Source organism: Pygocentrus nattereri, chromosome 4, assembly GCF_015220715.1.
Source record: "Pygocentrus nattereri isolate fPygNat1 chromosome 4, fPygNat1.pri, whole genome shotgun sequence".
Classification (NCBI taxonomy): Eukaryota; Metazoa; Chordata; class Actinopteri; order Characiformes; family Serrasalmidae; genus Pygocentrus; species Pygocentrus nattereri.
In genome coordinates, this window is record NC_051214.1 from 44,286,156 (window position 1) to 44,310,372 (window position 24,217).

Sequence of the window (24,217 nt, forward strand, 5' to 3'; positions counted from 1 at the left end):
ACTACGTGTCTTAAAAGTTATGAGTTTATCAAACCGTTTCAGTTAGAGAAGTACATTTCTAAAAAAAAAAAAAAAAAAAAAAAAAAATCAATTTACTTTTTTATTTAAATAAATAAATTGTAATATACACAAATTTATTAACATTTCCATGTCATTTATTTTATTTTAATCTTGTCTTTTAACCGTATTCAATTATAAAATACCCGGAACTGCAATATGTAAGGGAAGTGCTCTGTAAAATAAAGTTAATAATTATTATTGTTGATAAAGTTTGTCTGTTGGTCACATGGCGAGTTTAAAGAAAGCAACAGAAAATCTAAATTTGACTGAATAAAAGCATTAAAATGACATCTAATCAAAACACAGGAGTGAGTTCTGTTGTATGCTCATCCAAATTACGCAAAACAATCACAGTTGACCAAGCAGAAAACTTTCTGTGGCATTTTTCCTTCCAATACTAAACTCTGCTAGCGCTACAGTTGCATTGCAAGAAAAGGTTAAACTTATTCAGAAACAAAGATTTAAGAACACCAAACTAACTTTTCTCCATATACAGTACTGAGGGATCTGATTTTATCAGGACTGCTAATCAGTTTGCAATCTGGGATAAAATGGAATATGTAAAACAAGTTAAATTAACATTTAAAAACTTTAAAGGAATTAATGGAAGGGGAATTCACATTTTTGTTCAGCAGAGTAACAAAAATAGTCAAGCTACACTTTTTTGAAAGCCGAACAAAAACATATAAAACATTATTTTTTCCTTTGTCTTCAGTCTCAACAAATCACGGAGACAAAACCTTGCATCTCCAAAACCGCAACTTTACAGGAGAAGGAAAAAAAAACCCAAAAGGTTATTAACTTTGAACAGAAGCCAACAGAAAAATGACCCTCCCTCCAAGTAGTTCTGGACCATTTCTATCGCTCCACGCATGGAGAAATTCTAACACAGTGTCAAGGACAGCTCACATTTCAAATTAGGTAAGCAAGTTTAAAAAAAAAAAAAAAAAGATACAAATAGAAATACAAGGTTCGTCAGTGTTAGAAAACCAGGGGTCTCCTCATGAAGCTGCTTATAGAGTCTGGTTCCATGTTACTTCATAGTTTTAACATCACTGCTATTCTATAATGTGGCAACCGATAAAAAAAAAACGAATCAATACCGAAAACCCTTCTGAGTAGGTGTGTCCAAACTTTGAATGGTGGCATAAGTTCTCAGGAACACAACATTGTGTAAACACTGTGATCTCGGCTCTAGCGCAAAAGGCAGTGAAGAATCTAGGGATTTTGGAGAAGAAGCGACTGTGTTAAGATAACAGCTGGATAGAGATTTAAAATAACATCAGCCATAAGGATGAAGTCTTGCCGCCTACGCCGCAAGTGTGTTTGCTCTGGGAGCCAGAACATATTACACCACAACATTTCCACCAGTGTTTCTTTGCAACTTCGTAGACCTTTATTTGTGAAAAAAGTACAATAGCTCGTCCTTACAAATAAGCCTGTAAAGTTGAGAACTGAATACCGGAACCAAGAGTCTTCACTGCTGAGGTGAAATACAGAAGTGGAATAACAGTATTCTTGGGGCAGCATTACGGTTATGAGTGTCCACATGATTCACATGTACAATTAAGACAAATGAATCTCGTAACGCATCAGCAAAATATTGAATAAGAAAAGCCTGAACGCATTTCAAGAGTCAACTAAATTATTCTCCTACCATTAAATTCACACTCCGTAGACTACTGCTTTGATTTGCGTCTCATGGTATTCAAGAGTTGACAGCATATGTTTGGGCTTATGTACTAATAATGCTAGATCAAATCTTATTTAAATATACATCACTTATTCCATGTTAGTTAAAAAAAAAAGAAACCTGACAAAGAAAAGTTCAAAAGCAAATAAAAGCAAATTTTCCTCTTTTCACCATAACAGATTTATAGAAGGTAAAACAAGACGTTGCCAGCAGATATAGAAAGAACTAAAGATCAACAGGAAAGCACTACCTGTTCCATCCCACGTTATAGAGACCACTTGTTGATGCTTTCAAGGCAACACAGCAGAGTACATGTTTAGACTGGCATAATCTCAGATTAGAGATTACATTTGGTCAAATTATATTCATCACTGAGCAACATTCATTCAAATGAGCTAGTTCCGTCTTTAGTTGTATACAAAACACGACTACTTTCATTAGTCCTGACTAACCTGATGCAGCTTGTCCAGCTGAGCACCTTTTGATCCTGATGTCCAGAAAAAAGCAAAGTCTGCATACAGTGGATTGACATCCAATCAAACCTACTGCAGCCTAAAAAAATATGCCACATTATTACAGAATCACCAAAAAAAAAAAAAAAAAAAGCACACTCATAAAGGAGATGTTCTGTGTCTCTGAAGACAAAAACAGATGCGACTATGGGAATATACAAGCTTTATGTGCACGTGCTCACACTAACACATGTTTAGTCAGTACAATGAGGTTGTGAGGGCATGACATCATATTTATTATTAAATCACTGTTTTCTCCATGGAGGGAAAGGACTGAAGATTACAACCATCAGTGAGGAATTTGTAGGGAAGAGCAGCGCTGCCCTCTTGTGGATAGAGCAAAGCACAGCGCCTCTCAAGTTCAGGCTGCACCTGAGGCAGTCGCCAGCTTTGAGGGTCTTTCATCTGGCTGCTGGAAGAGAGGCGGACGACCTGAGTGACTCTACCTGCTGAGTCTCAGCTTTATGGAGTTTTTCACCACTGGGATGGGGTTGGCCGGCAGGAGAGGGATGTCGGAGAGCTCTGCGCTGGGCATTTTCTGAAAGAGGCAAAGGAAATCATCAACTACATGCAAGTGCAATTCAACTTAACCTTAAACTGTAAGGGTTTCTGTGTGTTACAGATGAGCTTCACAGCAGTTACAGAATAATTAATATCATTTACCTGCGCCCAAGCAATATATAACACATCAGAGATCATCAATGTTCATGAGAATCTTGCCAACGAAGTTCCAGCTTTAGAGACTTGTTTTTTATTGCAGCAGCCATTCTAATGTGAGGAAGTTTTATCATTGGTAAATTAAAATAATAACCATGTTAAATGCTGGATGGCCACTCTTAGCATTATACATTACATGTCCAAATGGTACCTGAACTCAGTTACTCTCAGGTCACCTTCCCTTATATCATTCAGTAAAGATCTTTAACTACTAGACACTCCTTATACCCTAATCAATAAGAAAGACACCATTTAACTATAGATATGAGTTGTCTGAGTAAGTCTTAATTTAATAAATGAGCCTAGGGTTCAAGAACATGATCTCGGAGCATGATCTCCAGTACATTTCAGGTTTAAATCATGCCCTACCTGAGCTGGAGGTTTCTCGTCTGTACCCAGCTCCTGTAAATGAGGACAAATTACACAGACAAAAATGTGTCAGTGCATTCAATTATTGCATATAACCCAGATCACACCTCAACATATTTAAATAAAAAAAACCTAAAGAACACTTTCGCACTTACTGTCATCTCAGTCTCTATTTTCACCTCTCCTTCTACAGAAGCCTGCATCAAAAAAGCATCACTATTAGAAGCATCGATCTGAGCATTGAGCAGTATGAAAATCTCAACATTTCCAACATCATGAAAACTGAAATTAGAATTGGACAGAAATATCCACCTCAGACTCTGCAGACGTCTGTCCCTCCCTTTGCACTATGGCCTTCACTTCTGAGGTAGACTCCTACAGGGAAAGGATTCCATTGCATTTTTTCACTCAACTTAAAAGACACACTTCTCAAATTCTACTACTGCACTGTACATTCAAACCATAGTATATTTAAGTAGTGAACATTTCACTCATTCAGTGAAAGTACAGAAGGCATTTACTGTTATAAGCCAAAAAAGAAGTACTGGTAATAAGCACTTCAAATTACCCCTTCTAATTTGATCTTCTTGTCCTTATCAGCCTGAAGGGGCGAGCCGGGTCTCTTCCCCACAGGCGGACCCATGAGAGGAGGGCTGTTGGTAGTGTTCCTGCTGCTAGAGGACTCTACCAGATGTGCTGTGGACCCCTCGGCTGCAACATAAAACCAAGTATAACGGGTTAAAAGAGAGCCAAAGAAATATAAGAAAGCACGTACGTAACCACAGAATCCACACATACCTCCAACAGGAGCCGTGCCTCCAGAAGTGTCCGCTTTACCTTGAGAATCTGAGTTGGTAGTGGTCCCTGTGGAGCTGAAAAAAATGGCAGAGAGGGGGCAACTTTCAAAAAAAGAACTCGCAGAAATTTATTTTTGTAAATATTTCAAATGGAAATTAGGTCACATTATTTTGAAGGTCCTCTACAGCTTACCTACTAATGTCTAATTACTTACAAACTGTTAAAATATCTGCTGAAGTTGTTCATCTACAGCACTGAGCTAAGATCAGGTTAAAGGGGTCATATGGAAAACCCAGTTTTCCTTGCTTTTCGTTTTCAAAGTTTCAAAAATACTGTTCACTCTTCATTACAATTATGACTACTGTTAGTAAATAAAATCAAAAGAATAATCATTTTACATTTTGGAACTAACAATGTTCAAGTATATCAGACATATTTTCATCATAAAGGTCCATTAAATATAAGGTTAAGCATCTACAAAGCATTGACCCTTGACCACTAAAATAAAGTAGCAGTGAAATGACTTATAAATTAATAAACCAGCACAGCAAAGAGGTTTATCTGCCCAAAAGAAATATTATGCCCCTACACTTGGTCATCCTAGGTAATAAGTTGCTAAGTATGTAATAAAAAAATAATGTGGTGGCTTCACCTGTGAGGACTGGCAGAGACACCACTCTTGGCAGCAGCAGAAGAGGATGCGCCAGTAGGGGAAGGCATGGACATGCTGTTGTCACTGTCCAGTGACAAGTCCACACTGCTCTCATTCATAGCACGTAGGCCTTCGGTTGAATGCTGAATGACAAGACGGGAACAATGGTTAACCCCTTTCATTAGTAAATGAACAATAAGCCTGTAATTATAAGACTTATTAAATAACTTCTATGAAGTGCCCAGAAAATACAGGTTTTGATTTGCTTGCCTTTCTCCTCTTCAGGATGACCAGGTCTGGCAGGAGCTGGTGAAGCTGCTTCCTCTTCACATGCATTGCTGTTATTTTCATGTCAGGCTCAAACATCTTACTGCTGATAGCCTGGCGGTACACTGCACTCATTCAGAAGGCACAATACATTAGTGATTATCTGTAACTCGTTTAGGCTGATCTGAACCTGGGAACGAAACTCAAACCCTTGTTGAGTAGTGGGCCTTGTTCCCCTTGCACTGACCACAGGCTTGAAAAAATTAATACCCCTGAAAACAACAAATCTCTTCTCTATGTGTAGATTAAGCTTACAGAACGTTGTTTTAATGTATTAAACTTTATTATATGCATTAACCTAATCTACTTCCAGAGACACACATCAGAAATTAAGCATGGCTCATTTAGAAAACGCAATACATGGCAATAGATGAAAAATTACTGGAGGATAATGATACTCAATTCAAACTGCTTTCCAATTAAAAATGTAGAAAAACTCTCTTGTGATGTGGCCTGCTAGCACAGGTGTAAACTACCACTTAAAAATTTGGAATCACTGTTTTCATTAATATACTGGCAATTTTGTTGCAGGTCCATGTATTAAAAAAAAGTTAAGTGTGTGTAACTCACACAGCTGTAGATGCTTCTAAAATGACAGAGCAAATTGTGTAACAGTCAGGATGAAGTGAATTAATATCTAGAATGCCTCATATTTAAGTGAGGCCGATAAGTTATCTGTGGCTTGCTTGTAAATAGACAATCATATATATATAGCAAAAAATTACTGTTTCCAATATCTGGCAACACTGAATAAAACTTTTCAAAACATCAGGTGTGTAAGCTTCTTGCATTTTGATCTACACTGTAAGTTATTATGAAATGTAACAGAATTATTAATGCAACGAATGATTCCAAACTTTTTAATGCTATAGTCACATAGACATGTATAGTTGCTGTCTGAGCGAACACACACACACACACACACACACACACACACACACACACACACACGTTCAATATGCATTACACAGCGCAATGATAAACTATATAAAAAGGCGGTTATCCTACCTGTGTCTGTGAAGGACTGGATGTCAAAGGTCAAGTCCACATTGAGGTGCTCGGACCCTTCCATTTTCTTGAAATCAATCCCAATTACCCACATTGTGCTGAATTCCTCCCTGTTAGTGTTAAAGTGCAAAATTATGACATTGAAGTGAGAAAAGAAACAGGCAGTTTCAAAATGAGTTCTTGGAAGCACTAGTCCAAAATGACTTCTTACACAAACTCATACTGAAAGTTAAGAATTGTTTCCTTCTCCTGTGAAGTTACTTTTTTGGAGATAAAATGTAACAGAGATATGAAATTTAGAATTTAATGAGTCAACTATGCCTTAAAAAAAATAAAAAATAAAAAAAATAAAAAATAAAAAAAACAACCCGTAACTAAAGAAAGGGTATCTTTCGTACTCACTTTTCACTGCCTTCCTTGGGTCCTGGAAACGACTGTGGATTCACATGAGCAAGTGTGATGAACTCATTCTTCTCCAGGTTTCCCACCAGAATTCTGATCTTGGATTCAACAAGGCCAACCCTGTTGGAAACATGCCGCATTAGGCGAAGCCTTACTTACCACATTTACACACCAGCCCCAAGTATTCTATTTCAATCAACTATAAAAAAGGCCACCACACTGGTTCAGAAACAGGTTTTGGCAAAACAACATAATGGCTCATCATACCAATGAGGCTTGGTGCAGACTGCAGTACTCACCACTCGAGGTGCTGCTTCTCAGTGGACGCACTTGCTAGCAACACAATATAATGCCTTGGAACATAAAAGACAGAACAATGCCATTACATCCTTTAAGCAGAAGCTGTTCACCTAAACTCCGGGAAGGCTATGGGCCCCAGGGCCATCCAGACCTACACTCAACCACATACTGGGATCAGTCCAAACTCTAAATCAATCACTGATGCAGCATAACTAGTCTGCACAGCAAAAATAAATCATAAAAACAAATCTATAATCGAAGGGTAAGAAAACATGTATACTGCAAAAATGAAACCCAAAACTCTAAACTATTAGGATAAACGCCAGAAAAATAGAAAGACTAAAAGATAACTAAACATAATCCTCTGTACTGGTCAAAGTCACCTGCAATAGTTGTATTCATTTTAGTTTACTTCACATTTGACAGCTTTTAGTTAGCAATCCTAACGATAGCCTTATCCTGGAATAAATACATACATAGACAAATTGACCACTGAATTTAGAGGACAGATCTTGACTTTATATTCCTCCTTAAAAAACTAAAGCCCACAGAGGATCAGTGTTCTTGAAAAAATAAAACAGTACACAATTTCACATAAGAATTTATTTTAAAATTTAGGTAAACAATAAAAGAAATAAACATAAAATTAAAAAAAAAAAAAAAAGAAAAGAAAAAAGTATATTTATCCTGAAAAAAGAGTCACTAAGGCTAATTCAAAAGGCAGATAAGCTGCATCATAATACTAACCAAGCAAATCATTAATGACCATGTGCATCAGACATCAGTTTTGACCATCATGAGCTTCTGAGTTGTTTTAGAAGTACGTTTCATGTGGGAGTAAAAGCAAATCATAATAAAATTAGTAATTTTTTCTAAATTATAAAAGTACTGCAAGCCTATTTTTAACAGCGCTGGACACTCAAACTTTTATTGAATAAACCCACATTCACAGCCTGAAGGCACCGTCTACAAAATGCTGATTTGAAGGACTAAGAATTAGGGATTTATTTAGACAAAACCACTTACTGAATTTTCAAAGATCATCATTTTTCTGAAGATACAAGAAAAGTTTGTTAACCTGCATTTTGGTACTACTAAATGGTTAAAGCATGTTCCACAGCTCATTTTCATTATTTCTTCATGTCTCGACTAAAAGATAATTAATAAATTTTATTTAATAAAAAGAAATAATAATTTATTTTTCTGACACCCTAAATTCTATTACAAGCTGGTTCTTCAGTTCACATGAAGCAATACACAAAAAGGGGACAAACATGATGAAGGAAACCTTTTCTGTTGATTCTGTGATGCACTGAAGATGAAGTACTCTAAAAGCAGATTAATATATTTGACAAGTCAAATGTTTTAACTTCACACTGTATTAAATTCAATCATGAGATGAGAAACATGCACACTAAATGTTTATGGATTAAAATGAAAATAAAAAATATAAAAAAAAACCCACTATAAAACACAGACTAACAAGAAATACGTTGTACAAATTGTGAACTAAAACATTTTATTTTTGAATTGCATACAATTATAAGGCACAAGAAAAATCAAATATCAACTTTTTTTAATTTTCAAATACCTACCTTTAGGAAAGACAAACAATGATTTTAAAGACGAGTTTGGTACATTGTGAGCATGGTCTACAAATATTAATAGCCAAGCAGGATTATGACATTTAGATTCACAAATATGATATAGCTGCACTTGTGCAGAGAGTATTTCAAAAATGTTAGCACTAACTTCATAATTCCGCTGGATTTCTTCATATTCAAACTGTATCGGTACGCGCCATATGATGCAAGAGAGATGCATGAAAACATTATGTAGAAATGTTCGTGTGTGTGTCCAATTTTTAAAAATAAACCTTTATTGAATCTCACCATGTGTGTCCAACAGGATAAGCAGTTTAATACATACTTGTATTTTTGAAAGAAGTTTGGAGCTTCAAATAGTTTGGACCAATCTGCTTTGTTCTGCAGTATTTCATCCGTGATGGCTAGACCTGCAAACAAAAAGGCAAAAGGAGTAAGAAAACACTTAAAGATGTTTTTGTACTATATCTAAATCTACTAATCTACAGGAAAAATGTAACAGACCCTGTTTGAACTCTTCAACCATGATGTTCCGGGTGGACACAGACACATTGTATGTGGAGTTCTGCTGGGGATAGGCTGGTGTGATGATGGGCATGAGGTGGTATCGGTCACTAGGAGTCACCTGTAACAATCAGAGACCTTTTAAAATGACACTGTGTAACTTCACATTCAAAACAACCACCCAGAAAACTTACATAATTATACACAAAATGCAGTCAACCTTTCTGTTATGTTTCTGAACTAAAACTATTAAAAAATAAACTAACAAGTAATGGCAGTGCCCAAAACCAAGGTAATCTGTTGAGCGATCTCAAAGAGACTAGCTGATGCAAAGACCTGCACGACATGTATGAAATTTGACATTTATCTATATATAAGGGAAAAAAAGGACAAATATACGATGTATAGCTTAAAATAGCAGAAACTGCTATATTGCAAGACGTGGGGTTTGAGATTCCACAACATGTTGGCTACAACAGCTTTACATGAACCCAATTCCAAAAATGCTGTGATAGCAAAATGTCAATAAAACAGACTGCAATTATTAGTAAATTCTACTTCACCTGTATTTAACTGAAAACAGCAGAAAAAACTATTCTAATTTTTTCTCTCATAAAACAACAGTTCTAATACTTCATAAGTATAAGGTAACTTCAGAACTGTTGCTGGAAACACACTTCAAAAAAAAAAGGGAGCATGTTTATCATTATAGCATCACCTTTTAACATAACTTTATAAATATTTGGGGACTGGAGTCATCAATTGATATAGTTTTAAAAAGCAGAATCTTTTGCCATTTCTGGGTCATACAAGTCTTCAGCTGCACAACTGGGGGTCTTCATTTCCATATTTTGCTTTTTTACAATGCACCATGCATTTTCAATAAGAGAAAGCAGACCAGGCTACTACTTGCACTTTCTATTTTGCCAGCCATGATACTGTATCACATGCAGACTTGGTGTAGTCATGATAAGCATGGATGCCCACCCCCCCAAAAAAAATTGTGACAGTGCCTAAAAGGCAGCATATGTTGATCCAAATTGTGTATCCTTCAGTGTTAATGGCCCTTCCACAGGACTTTTTATTGGATCTGGTTCTTTCTTCTTCTTAGACAACAGCACATGTTCTCACTGTGCATCAGTGCATCTCAGATGACTTTATCCCACAGAGGTCAGCAGTGTTTCTGGATGTTGTTGATCTAAGGCTACCGTTTTGCACAGTACAGTCCTAACTTGTAATTGCAGATGCAGCAACAAAATGTGTTATATTGTTGGCAAATTGACTGTTTATTATTAATAATTTTCTGGTAATATCATGCACTGCAGAGGATGAAATACCAAAAATTCTTGCAAAAGTAGGCTGAGCAACACTACTGACTTTTGGAGAAGTGGTGAGCCTTGCCCCACTCTTGTTCATAAAGGATTAAGCTGTTCCTGGACGCTCCTTTTAATTCCCAGTTATGATTACATCCCCTCTTTTAAAATGTTTTTTGGAACATTTAACCCTCCTAGTCCTAAACTGCTCCTGTTTCAGTTTTTGTGGAACTTGTTGCATCACTTTCAGAATGAACATTAACAAAAAACAATGATGTTGATAAAGAAAATAGCTCATCTTTCTACTACTTTTGCTTTAATAGAAGTCAAAGTAGATTTACAAGTTACTGCATTCTATTTCTTTGTGTTTTACCTACAGTTCTTTTTATTGCTACCAAGTTTGTCGCTTCAGTGCAAAACTGAAGCGGTAAACTATCTTCGCAGATGGCATTTGGAGCAAGAGAAACATGTGTAAACTTGATATTTTTGGCCGACCTATATCTTTAATCTCAGATAGTGACTCTACTGGATAACAGAGACTTTTTAGAATCAGAAAACAGGTAAAGCTCTACTGCCATCTTATATTAATTTTTTCAGGAGTGAATTAGATTTAAATGATAAATTCATAAAGAAGTCGTACCCTTGGGTCCCAGACTGGCAGGTTGAGATTGCAATCCTCTGGCTGTTTCAAAAGAACTGGATTTGGCCACTCCCTAACAACACATGAAAAAGCAAGAAAAAACAGAATCAGCAGCCTGCAAAGGAGTTCAAACCTCTCCCATCATGCTTACCATCAAGCAGGTTTGGGCAATTTAAAAGCATCCTGTCAACAGTCCAGTAGAACAACGTTATCTTCTGCACTGATTTGATGAGCAAGTTTTCTGCTTAACTGCATGTGCATGTTTAACAGGACATAATAAGTCACCCATGGGGCAGATTCTGATAGAAACAATCGTTATCAGAGCATTTGCAAAAAACAAATGCATACGCAAAATTCTGAATGAAAGAACACAGATGCCATCAGGATCTTCGCTGCAAAAAAATGGTTTCAAACAGTGGAGACTGTTGAGCTTGAATATTGTTTGAAAGAATTTTTTTTTTTTTTTTTACTGTCATTCAACATTGGAGAAAACCAAGTAAGCATAAACCTATGAAGGACAAACTTTAGCCTACAGAGAACATTTTTGTCTTTCTTCGCAAATATAACCTATGCTACTGTTTCTACTACGAAGCTGCGGTAATCTCTGTTGGTATGTATTCCCCTCACTACATAAAGAGGAATAATTCTTGAAAGATGGGGAACTCACCACTTGGAGAAAACCAAGAAGAATTTGTGCACAAGGGTCGAGGCCACAGCATTGGGGTAAAGCTGACAGGTACGAGCCACCAGCATGGCCCACGAAACACCACCCAGGAAACCCAGTATGTTTGAGTAGATGTTATGACCTGAAAAGGTTTACACATCACTATGTATCACACCAGAAGTTCCTTTACTTGCATATGTAGAGTACATACAGAACTTTCAGGCATCAGCCACCCTTAAACAATGCAGTCTCTCTGTGTTCAAAAACAGTTGGTTCTTGGCACACATCAAACAAAGGCTCCATCGTTAAATGGTTCCAATGGGGAAGCCCTGTTAATTTAATACTTCAGTTCAGGGCCATGTTTAACAGGTGAAGTAAAGCCATGATGTGACAAAATAATGCAACAAAAAACAATGATTATTTACTGTTTGAACATTTGCTTCCAATTCACTTATTTTAAGTGTATCTAAGCAGATTTTGCCAATCTGTCTGAATTCTGTAGCTGCTTACAGTTTCTGTAACTGAACAAGCACCAAACTTAAGCATATTTTGTTCGAATCCAACAAACTGATTAAATGTTTTTAAAATTGCAGTTTATGGCATTCACTTCTAAGCCCCCCCCCCTCAGCTATTTTGCTATTGTTTACTAAAGTAAAAGCCCTCCCAGTGATTGTGCATGTGTAAGCCAAACTATTCTACCCTGACAAGAGGCAAAAAATTGACCTTTTTGAGTCGACACTTTTTGACTACAATGCTTCTTTCTAAACTGCGTTTTTTTGCTTTGTTTTCGTTCAATCACTCAACATAAGATAACTTCAGTAGTAACAGATAACAGAGGTCAAGTGTCAAATGACTGAATACTCACGTTTGGCCCACAGTTTGATGGCTCTAAGAGTAAGCCTGAAATTTTCAATGTTGGGCACCAGGTGAAGAATCTCATCAGTGACCCTGCAACCTGAGCAAAAGCGTCTTATTTAGTAAACATAAACACAAAGCTGCACAACATTTCATTTGATCATTATATCATTAAATATTGTCTGCAACCAAGCCTCTAACCAAAACACAGTTGTCCACTGTGAGCCTCTTGACCAATCACATACATTTTTAGGTGTTTGGACGAATAGAAGCATTTTCATGTAAATATAATCTACAAATAATTTGTCAAAAAATAACGCATCAAAGGTTCACCAATGCATTTCAAAGGCACATCACAACAGCAACATGTATGAATATCATTGCAATTTGGTGTTCTGTCCACATCACGCAGCCTTACTACGAAACGGTACTTTCATCTGACTAATCAACAGAATATAGTTACCATTGAGGCTCCTTATACAACGGATATCCAAGTTCTTCAATAGACCATCATCTCGCAGATCTAAATTCTCCGGAATGGTCTGCAGCGCTAACCGGGCAAACAGTATGTCGATCTGTCACAAACAAAAAAAAAAAAAAAAAAAACAAACATTTATAGATTTTAAACTGTCTCAATGTTTACTTCCTCTTCATATTGTATATTTAAGGACATCAACCAGATCCAAATACCTCAATGCCATCAAATGACAGTTTAATCACAGGAACAAATGCCTCCTCCACAGCCTAGGCGACAAAATAAACAGTGTTACGCTCCCATCATCTTTCCACCTGTGAAATTTCAAGCCAACATACATTTTCATTAACGGCATACCCTCAAGTCTTTGACCTCCTCTTGCTCTTTCAATTTCTCATAAAAAGAGGAGAAGAAGTCTGTCCTCTCCACGTGTCGAGGGGCGACACAAAGAGCATCTATATCAGCACCTGGAAGTTTAGCAGTATGAGTGTCATTCCAAACTGATAAGACTCATCACCAGCCTGAACTTAAACAGTTCAAATGAAAAATGACTAATCCAAAAATCGCAACCAGTGATGTGGAGAATTTACCTTTCGTGTGGACTCCTAACCTGTAGGAGCCAAATGTAAATATTTTTCCTCCAACATTATCTATCAACGAGGCCGGTATATTCTGTGGCGAAGGAAATTACACAATTAATTTTAGATTTAGTTTAAAATAGCTAAACAAATAAATACATCTGGGAAGGATATTTCAGTAGCGTTTTACTTTTATAAACCAAATATTTCACATCATACCTTAGATTCACTGATCTCACGGATCCATTCCTTAACCAGTGTATTCAATTTCCCCAAAACCAGGATCCTGTAAATAGATAAAGCCACAGTAACCAAAATATTTTTCTCTATAACAAAACCAGACTGATCTAGTGCAGGGGCCACCTACCTTACACACAAAGAGCTTGGGTGGATTCTTTGTGGATAAGACTGATGACCCCTGATCTAGCTGCTTCTTCGTGCCCTGATTGCTTATCTTGTTCAATTACACATTCAGATTAAAGGTAAATAAACAGCATTAACCTTCGCTGCAGCTCCAGCTCCTCCTCAAACACCCCAAACGGCTTCAACGCCTCTGTCAGTTTCTGAGTCAGCGCCAGGTCCGATTCCTTCGGCAAGGCCAGGCTGATCGGAGACGTGATCCCATAGTGCTTGGTGGTCTGCTGTGCCGTTTGCACCTGATTTGTGATCGGACTGTGGAACAAAAAAGGCACAAAGTAAGACGGGTATTAGATTTTGTTCAGGAAACTTAAACGCTGTTGTATCCATCCCCTCATAAAATATTACTAAGAGCAATCATGCTAGATTATGTGACAATACACTTTTCCGAACATATTGCAGATACTGTCAGTAGTTATTGAACACAAACCAACAGCATGTTTCAGTTTTAACAGCATTTTTTAATGTAGCTACATAGTGATTAAGTGATACTTTTTTGATCCCACAACCGGGGAAATTCCACCTCCGCATTTAACCCATCCGTGAAGTGAAACACCACATACACACTAGTGAACACACACACATTAGGGGGCAGTGAGCACACTTGCCCGGAGCGGTGGGCAGCCCTATCCACGGCGCCTGGGGAGCAGTTGGGGGTTAGGTGTCTTGCTCAAGGACACCTCAGTCATGGACTGATCCCCTGGGGATCGAACCGGCAACCTTCCGGTCACAGGGCCAGATCCCCAACCTCCAGCCCACGACTGCCCCAAAGTACTAGTGATTTTGTTGTTTTTCTGACCCAGTGCCTGAAAAAATAAAGTGACATATCGTGTATCGGATAAAAAACCGCGATATACTTTTTCCCAATATCGCACATCTCTACTACAAATTAACGTTTAAAACGAGCATATACAATTCATAGAAATTAAGCTCACTTTGAAAGAAGAAACAGCGACATCCAGTGGAAAACGTTCAAACGACACGGCAAGAACAATGTTAACTCGTGAAGTGAACACAAAAAATAAATAAAATCTTATTAAATGCCACTCTATTGGCTGACTAAATTAAAATGCAACACATTGCATCAATAAATAAGCGCATTTTGGGCGGGCGTATGAAATAAATGGGGTCCAACATTTCACATTTAGCGCTATATAAGAAACCAGCTAGCTGGTTAGCTAAGCTAGCTAACAAAGTCAATTTCTAAAACTTGTTCTGTCTCCGTGACGATCGTCAACACATTAATTTTGTTTATTAATAAATCTGCAAGTTGTTTGCTGCTAAATAACTGAACAGCTTCTCGTTTTTTCTCACTTTTTTCTTATTGCCATCACCCAGCTTGTCTGCTAGCGTTAGCGCTAACACACTTCTCAGTGTTTTTGTACTTTTACTATGTTAACTCGCTTTTAAAAATATAGTTAGACGCCTATAATCGCTATTAACTAGCTACAACGTATAGTCAGTTTGTGTCAACGGATTGGAGACCTAAAGACGCAAACTAGCCCATAAACAGACTTAAATATTAAAACTTTTCCTTCTCTTTTCATGGCCTGCTAACGGTTAACGTTACCTGCCTGGGCTAACAGGCTAACCAGCCTCCGCCCGGGCAAAACAGACTAAACCTGCACTTAACCTCATGTTTTCAAAGGTATAAAGTGTGCACAGCTGTAGCTGACAGCTTTTCAATCACAAATGAAGTCTAATTTTGTGGCTCGGTCCAGCCTATGTGGGTTCTGACTCGAAACAACGAGGCTAAAGTTGGCTTCTTATTCGAATTTCCCGTTCCACCTTAAATGATGCAGCAGTTACAGCCACACGCTCGAGGCGCCAGTATGCAACAGCGGCAATATTTAAGGTGGAACGGGAAATTCGAATATGAAAACAACTACTGCTTCGTCTCGCAGCGCCGCGCTACAGTTCAGTGCCTCATTAATACTCACAACGGCATGGCGGGACCCCGGATCTCCTCTCTTTCTCTCTTTCTCTCAGAGATTCACGCCAAACCCTCTCACATTGTTCTACCGCAGATTTGCGGAGGTTTGCTGCGCAGTTTTGGTGCTTTTGTTCGCGCAAACATGGCGCTCCAAAAGGCGGACAGCACAACGGCTCCGACGGGCCTTCTTCTGTTAAAACAGCGGAGAGAAAAACACAGAAAAAGGGCACATCACCACCCAGCGGGAGAACCAGGGAACGGGATCTAGAGCCTTATGTTCTGATCACGAAACTACAGCAGAGACGTCACAAGAACAAGAAGAATGGCAGTTATGACACGTTACCGTGCAGAAGTGTGGACTGTTTCAGTGCAGCCTGCTGAATTAAACCTAGCCTGGTGCTTGTGTAGCTGCACCCTGCGTGGTCATGCTGGTTGACCAGCATACCAGCATCAAACTATTTCAACATTATGCTCATTTATGGTGTTTTTTTCCCACCAGCATTTTAAAACCAATTTTGAAGGTTCTTCAATGGTTGTTTAGTAAAAGCAGTTGTTCTATTGAGGACCATAAGTTCTGTATAGAACCATTTGCATGCTCTGTGAAACGGCTCCTCAGATTGATGGCGAATGTGACGTATGTGCCATTGTTTAGAATATTTTTCAAAACGGTTCTATTAACACCAAAAATGTTCTGCTGTTGTTACCATGTTGAATAACAATAAAAGAGCCATTTTTGGTGCTACATAGAACCACTTTCAAAAAGGTTCTATACTGCATCATGTACAACACATTTGCCATCAATCTGTAGAACCATTTCACAATTAATTGATTGATTAGCATTGTTGCTGCACATGAAAGCCATACAACATCTGTAATGAAGGTATAGTAAAATTAACATTGAATGGCAGTCATGGTGGTGTTAATATTTTTGTGTGTATTTTGGCTTGTACAGCATTATTATTATTATTGTTATTATTATTGAATTATTTTGTTTTTTTCCCCACACATTTTAATATACTGAGTAAAATGTATATCAATAAATGATATCTGATAAGGTGATTTGGACTATCCCCTGTCATAAATATAGAATATATGACTGACACGTATGACCCTATATATTCATTTAATTTACTTTGTATTTTCATGAGGCCTGTGGTATTATGGTGTGGTGGCTGTTCTCTTTGTGGATATCATGCATGCATAGATAGATGGATAGACGGACAGACGGACGGACGGACGGACGGACGGACGGACGGACGGACGGACGGACAGACAGACAGACAGACAGACAGACAGACAGACAGACAGATAGATAGATAGATAGATACTTTATTGATCCCAAAGGAAATTTAGCAGTTTAGTCATGAGGCTGACTGTTCCTTTAGAAAGTTATTGTGACCCAAGATAAGGTCTCCAAACTATCCTACTAGACGTTGTAGAGAAGCTGGAGCTTCCATCAACATAGAACAAGTGAACAGTGATTTTATGGAGGTTACTGGGGAACTTTTGAGGCTTCTGGCCTGACTGAAAGTGACTGTCAGACGTCATTAGGACAAACATGTGAACACTGTTTTTTGCTGAACTGAGAACATTTTATACATCTAATTGCTTTTTTTTATTGATTTACATCCATCCACCCATTTTCTATTTTTGAAAATCAAAAATACTTTTATTATGCTGAAGAATTAGAACACATTTGTGTGTGTGTGTGTGTGTGTGTGTATCCTGCCTTCCACCTGATGACCACTGGGATAGGCTCCAGCAATCCCCCCCCCATTTTAAATACAGGGCATCAAATAATGCCAAACCATGCTTATATGATTTTTACAAAAAATGTCACATATAATGTTTTTCATTGCAAGGGCTCCTTTATTAAATTAACCGTTCAGTGCAAAATCAATCGTACATGTCATGTCAATTACCTCAGGTGTAGCTGACTAGTTAATGTTTGGTGTCCAAATTACAGCTGGAGTGGCAAGGCTGGCACTGCTAGCAAACACTAGGACACAATAGTCACCCAAATATCTTCTGTAAATACATCCCCCAGACTTCTTGCAACCCACTCAAACTGCATCCAGGACTTCATTAAGGTCATGCAGATGTGTCGATGTGGTTTAGGTCACAGTATCACCTATTGTGAAATATAAAAATACCCCCCCCCCTTTCCAATGGCCCGCTTTTGATGTTTATGCACCAAAACATTTTTCCAACTTCTCTTTATCCCTTAGAGTTACACAGGCTGCTTTTGTGTCCGTGCCTTTAAGACTGACATATGTAAATGATTTCTATAGATAAATGTATGTAAATGCATTCTTTTTGACATCACAAAAATAATGAATTCATGGTCCACTTATGATGTTTGTGCAGTTTTGTACATAAATTAATTTACATAAGTATTTTCCAAACTATTGAACAGGATGTTTTTGTTACTGTGCCTCTGGGACCAATATATGTAAATGAGACCTGTTTTGATTGGTGGCCCTGTACTGTGTATCTTGTTCAAAAACACTGCTCTTAGCGGAAATGGGTGAAGCTAGACTGCTGTATGTTATGTGTGTTAATTTATTGTTTTTTTATGACATCACAAAAACAATGAATTCAAAACAAGCTGTGTAGTTTCCATTAACTGACTGTCTGGTCTGAGGGGTAAATAGTACATTCAAGTTTACATATTACATATCGCTGCTGTTGGAAGAAAACCTTGTATCTCCAAAATAGTAACTTTACAGGAGAAGGAAAAAACCTGCTTTACTTTCAATGTAAGTCAATGGAACCAGAAGTTTTCACATGTCATTTTAGGTCATTTCTTTTAGGCCATTCATCATAAAATTTACAAACAATACAAAGAGTAGCATATACTTTTAAATTATGTCAAAAACTGAAAAATGGAGATGCAAGGTTTTCTTCCAACAGCAACGATATGTAAATGTATGTAAACGCATTTCATAAGAGCAAAGACGATTTGGTATGAAATGTTTCATGCACAGAGATTAATTATAGTCCAGGATTACACAGGATTCTGAACTGTGATTTTTTTCCACTCATAAGAACGTATATTCTTTGACTGGGCTTAATCCTATAGTACAGTTTAATCTAGTTACAGTTGTCTAGTGGAAATGCAGTGAAATCTATGTCATCTTTTACAGTTTGGTATTCTGTGCTTTAGTTGACCTGTAATTTTCAGCTCTGTTAGATCATGTTCTTCACATGTTAAATAAATGCAACAACAGTTTATCAAAGAAGAAGAGAAGATTTTTGCATTAATCTCAGAGGGATAACAGTTTAGAATCAGAAAACTTGAATGAATATCCAAGAATAGCTATTTCAGTTTCAACATCATTTTCTGTGACCTGTGAGTCGGTATCAGGGGTGGCTGGTGTAACTGAGCCACTGATTTTTGCATTTTAATTGCTGTTAAGAAAAGACTGGTCTGGGATCAGAATGATGTCTGGGAAAATGGATGGTTTTACATGATTTCTTGATATGAATGTCATTATTCTGCTTTATATGACTTTATTTTAGAAGCATTATTGGGCCTCTGTTTGCAGTCAGTATGCCTTCTTAACTCCTGTGGAATGTGGCTTTGATGTCTAAATGCTACATCCAAGGATGAGAAACGCACAAAACCTGCAGAGCTCTTCAGCAGAGGAGCAAGAAGGTTCAACTGTTAACATCTGTGACATCTTACTCAGAGAGTTTGTAGTTTCTCATACGAAATCTACAATCCAGTGATTTGTACTCAAATAAGGAGCCAAGCCAGGTTTTCATCTAAATTTGGACTGAGGACAGCAGTGACTTTGAAACATACACCTAAATAATGTGCTGAGTTAAGCTATTCTTGCTGAATAATAATAATAATAATAATAATAATAATAATAATAATAATAATAAACAGTGAGAACTATATAATTTATTCAACTTTGATCTTTATCAGGTATTATATTCACACAGTTATTTCTTTTGGTATAATATGTTTTCTCATGTGGACGTCATAAGTATATTTGCATTTTTGCATCACTTCTATTAATTGATGTCTTTTTTCTGTGCAGAGATGTGAAAGTAAATTTGACCACACAAAGCTAACTTCCAAATGCTCTGTTTAAGTGATCACAAAGTAATTAAATATTAAACGTAGCCCTTTTAATTTTCCATAAGTTTAGTCAAGCCTTTTGGAGGTCAAATGCTAAAATTCTTAATCTAAGGGATTTAGAGGTCCAGGAAATAATTATTTGATCCCTCGCTGATTTTGTAAGTTTGCCCACTGACAAAGAAATGAACAGTCTATAACTTTTAATGGTAGGTTTATTTTAACAGTGAGAGATAGAATATCAAAAAAAAAAATCCAGAAAATCACACTATAGAAAATATATAAATTGATGTGCATTACATTGAGTGAAATAAATATTTGATCCCCTACCAACCATTAAGAGTTCTGGCTCCCACAGACCGGTTAGATCACCCTCATTAAAGACACCTGTCCCAACTTGTCACCTGTATAAAAGACACCTGTCCACAGAATCAATCAATCAATCAATCAATCAATCAATCAATCAGACTCCAACCTTTCCACCATGGGCAAGACCAAAGAGCTGTCTAAGGATGTCAGGGACAAGATTGTAGACCTGGCCTACAAAACCATAAGCAAGAAGCTGAGTGAGAAGGAAACAACTGTTGGTGCAATTGTTCGAAAATGGAAGAAACACAAAATGACCATCAATTGACCTCAGTCTACACCGTAATGGCTTAAAATCCTGCAGTGTCTGCAAGGTCCCCCTGCTCAAGAAGGCACATGTGCAGGCCTGTCTGAAGTTTGCCAATGAACACCTGAATGATTCAGAGAGTGCTTGGGAGAAGGTGCCTTGGTCAGATGAGACCAAAATCGAGCTTTTTGGCATCAACTCAACTCGCCGTGTTTGGAGGAAAAGAAATGCTGTCTATGACCCCATGAACACCATCCCCACCGTCAAGCATGGAGGTGGAAACATTATGCTTTGGGGGAGTTTCTCTGCTAAGGGCACAAGACAACTTCACCGCATCGATGGGAGGATGGACGGGGCCATGTATCATAAAAACCTCCTTCCCTCCGCCAGGACACTGAAAATGGGTCGTGGATGGGTCTTCCAGCATGACAATGACCCAAAACATACAGCCAAGGCAACAAAGGAGTGGTGCAAGAAGAAGCACATTAAGGTCATGGGGTGGCCTAGCCAGTCTCCAGACCTTAACCCCATAGAAAACATTGTGGAGGGAGCTGAAGCTTTGATTGCCAAGCGACAGCCTCAAAACTTTACAAAGCAAGGAACATTTTCCACGAAAAGGGCCCTTTAATACTTTTAAACTTTTAAGGGATAAAGCCTAGTCATGGACCACACAGTATGTACAATGGAGATTTTTTTACACTGAAATGAACACATAGTTCTTGCTTAGGTCTGCTTAAGAAACCAAACATTGCAGTAAACATTAATCTACGTACATTTGTGAGGTGTAAATGTGATGGAAGTGATGCTATCCTTTTCATTTTTTGTAGAAAAGTGTATGTCTACAGTTTTAAATAATTTATTTATTTGGATATTAGTAGCTGAGCTGAAATTTGTCTTTGTCTCTCCAGTCAAGCAAAAACTTTTTGAGCAAGTTGGAAGGTGCAGTGTCTGAACAACACCATCTAGCGGCTGAAGCGGCAGGGACCGGGCTGAAGAGTCAACTCCAAGGGATTCGGAAGGAGTTGATTCAAGAGCCAAAGCCAGCCATTCAATCCCAGCACATTTTAAAGATGCCAAGGCTGGTGCAGGACCTAAACAATTAGCATTAATCAAAGTGGCAGACCAAAGTGATGCAGCAAAGATAAGCTATAGAGGAAAATGCAAATACATGCTTGATGAAGACAGATTCTGTAATTTCTGTGCTACACCAGAACAGATTTACAAATGGTCAAGAAACCTACCTGGTGTCTACAAGCATTCCAGCATGGGAGGAGCTGAGACGACTGAGAGCCATCTACCGCTTACATCCACACGACAGTATAAAGATTCTGTTTGTCAATCTCAGAGGCCTGCAAAAATCAACGGGAACAAAACTACCTCCTGTCAGTAAAACGCCACAGAAAGTGTGGCAGTCGATGAGAAATTCAGGAAAACCTGTTTGAGTACTCTAACATAGTCTGTGCTAAAGACCACCTGGATGAGGAGACATGTCACCACTGAAGGGCTACTTCCTCTGTGGCCTGAGAGAGGACATCGCACTCAAAAACAAGCAGACATTGGAACAACAGCAAGACAAAGTATGCCGACCTTGTGAGATGGGTAGTAGAGATTGAGCAAGACCAATATACTAAACCGAGGGCCTCCAACCTCAAATGTGTGGTGTCTAGCAACACAAAGATGCCTCCAAGACTGAGAAAAAGTGCAATTACTGTAGAAAAGCAGGTCACTTTGTGAGGCTACAGAAGAAGCCTCTGCTGACCTTGCAACAGTGCAACAACTAACCCAGCAATGGCAACAAACCCTCTTATCCTCATTTCCTCAAGACATCAAGCAGAAGCAAGGTGAAGCTCCAAAATAAGAAATTCAAGGCTGGAGAACAAATGGAGCAAAAGTTCACACCAACGGCCTTTGGCATCATGGAACACATTTAGTGGCACCTGAAAGCCTGCCGACCCATTTAGCCACTCAAATCCATTCACTAGGACACCTGAGTGAGGAAGAAATGACCAAATGGTTCAACCAAGGGCGGTGGATTCCCAAGTTCATTGCACAAGCATGCTATGTAATTCATGGTTGTGCAACTTGTGAATAAACCAATCCTGGCTAAAAGGAATACTCCAGTTGCTTCAGCATCTGCTCTGTGGCTAGTATTACCAAGTAGTACCATGTTACCAAGTAGTAGCTATGAAAAGTATTACCAAGCCAACTTAAGTTCTCTTACTAATTGCAGGTATACGCATTAAAATTACTGTCTAACTGACTGGTAACTGACTGATACATAGCAATATACGTAGGTTGGCGTACACCTCTTAATTTCATTTAATTAGACCGCCTAAACTTGCCTGATTTAATTCACTAGTTACTCATATAACAGAAAAAATAATCTTCTTTACTGTTTTTTTTTTATAAGACTGTTAAACATTCACTCCCCAGTTGGTAAAATCCATATATGGAAACTAAACTACAAAACAGCCCATTTTAAAATGATTGTGTTTGTGATGTCATAAAAAACAATGCATTTACATATAGCTCCGCCCATTCATGTTAAATTTATAAGGAGTGCTTCAGCCTGGCCTGCTTACTAAATGAGGGATAAAGAGGTTAGAGAATGCTTTCAAAACATAACATCACACAAATGTAATCAGAGAATCCAACTATGAAAAAATAAAGACAATGAAAAAGAAAAACCCTGAAAAACACTCATGGAAATTATTAGAAATTTGAACTGGAGACATACAAAGATCATGCATAACATTATGACCACCTCCTTGTTTCTGTGCTCATTGTCCATTTTATCAGCTCCACTTACTGTATAGCTGCACTTTATAGTTCTACAGTTACAGACTGTAGTCCATCTGTTTCTCTGATACTTTGTTACCCCCTTTTACCCTGTTCTTCAGTGGTCAGAACCCCCACGGACCCACACAGAGCAGGTACTATTTGGGTGGTGAATCATTCTCAACACTGCAGTAACACTGACGTGGTGGTGGTGGTGTGTTAGTGTGTGTTGCGCTGATCTGAGTGGATCAGCAGTGCTGCTGGAGTTTTAAACACTGTGTCCACTTACTGTCCATTTCATTAGACACTCCTGCCTTGTCAGTCCTCCTTGTAGAGGTAAAGTCAGAGATGAAAGCTCCTCTGCTGCAGCAGAGTTTGTATTGGTCATCCTCTAGTCTTTCATCAGTGGTCACAGGACGCTGCCCACAGGACGCTGTTGGCTGGATATTTTTGGCTGGTGGACTAGTCTCAGTCCAGCAGAGACACTGAGGTGTTTAAAACTCCAGCAGCACTGCTGTGTCTGATCCACTCAGACTAGCATAACACACACTAACACACCACCACCACGTCAGTGTTACTGCAGTGCTGAGAATGATCCACCTGATCACTGGAGCTGATAAAATGGACAATGAGTGTACAAACAAGGAGGTGGTCATAATGTTATTCCTGATCGGTGTGTATCTCCCTGTCTTGATTTCTGAAAGACTTTTTTCATATCCAGTCATGTTACTGACCTGTTGCCAATTAACAACCAGCTGTTTTTTTAGCATTGCGCAACTTTACCAGCCTTTTGTTGGCATCAAATTCAAAATAGGTAAAATTTCTCATTTTAAACATTGAAATGAAATATAGGGTTTAAATGATTTGCACATCATTGCATGTTTTATTTATATTTTGCACAGTGTCACAACTTTTGTC

The 24,217-nt window shown here is 38.1% G+C and overlaps 1 protein-coding gene across 1 annotated transcript; it reads right to left on the minus strand.

Moving 5' to 3' along the window:
* Window positions 1–1,433: 1,433 nt before the first annotated feature.
* On the minus strand, window positions 1,434–16,011 carry papola (poly(A) polymerase alpha). The gene is made up of 23 exons (XM_017695727.2): window positions 15,829–16,011; window positions 13,973–14,143; window positions 13,691–13,757; window positions 13,484–13,565; window positions 13,251–13,360; window positions 13,109–13,162; window positions 12,882–12,993; window positions 12,429–12,518; window positions 11,567–11,705; window positions 10,900–10,972; window positions 8,947–9,067; window positions 8,768–8,852; window positions 6,838–6,891; window positions 6,539–6,658; window positions 6,137–6,246; window positions 5,072–5,193; window positions 4,802–4,944; window positions 4,150–4,223; window positions 3,920–4,062; window positions 3,664–3,726; window positions 3,507–3,548; window positions 3,352–3,384; window positions 1,434–2,803 (listed from the first exon to the last, which is right to left on the minus strand). The coding sequence occupies exons 1-23, from the start codon at window positions 15,834–15,836 to the stop codon at window positions 2,708–2,710; spliced, it is 2,112 nt and encodes a 703-aa protein (XP_017551216.1). The 5' UTR covers window positions 15,837–16,011; the 3' UTR covers window positions 1,434–2,707.
* Window positions 16,012–24,217: the final 8,206 nt, after the last annotated feature.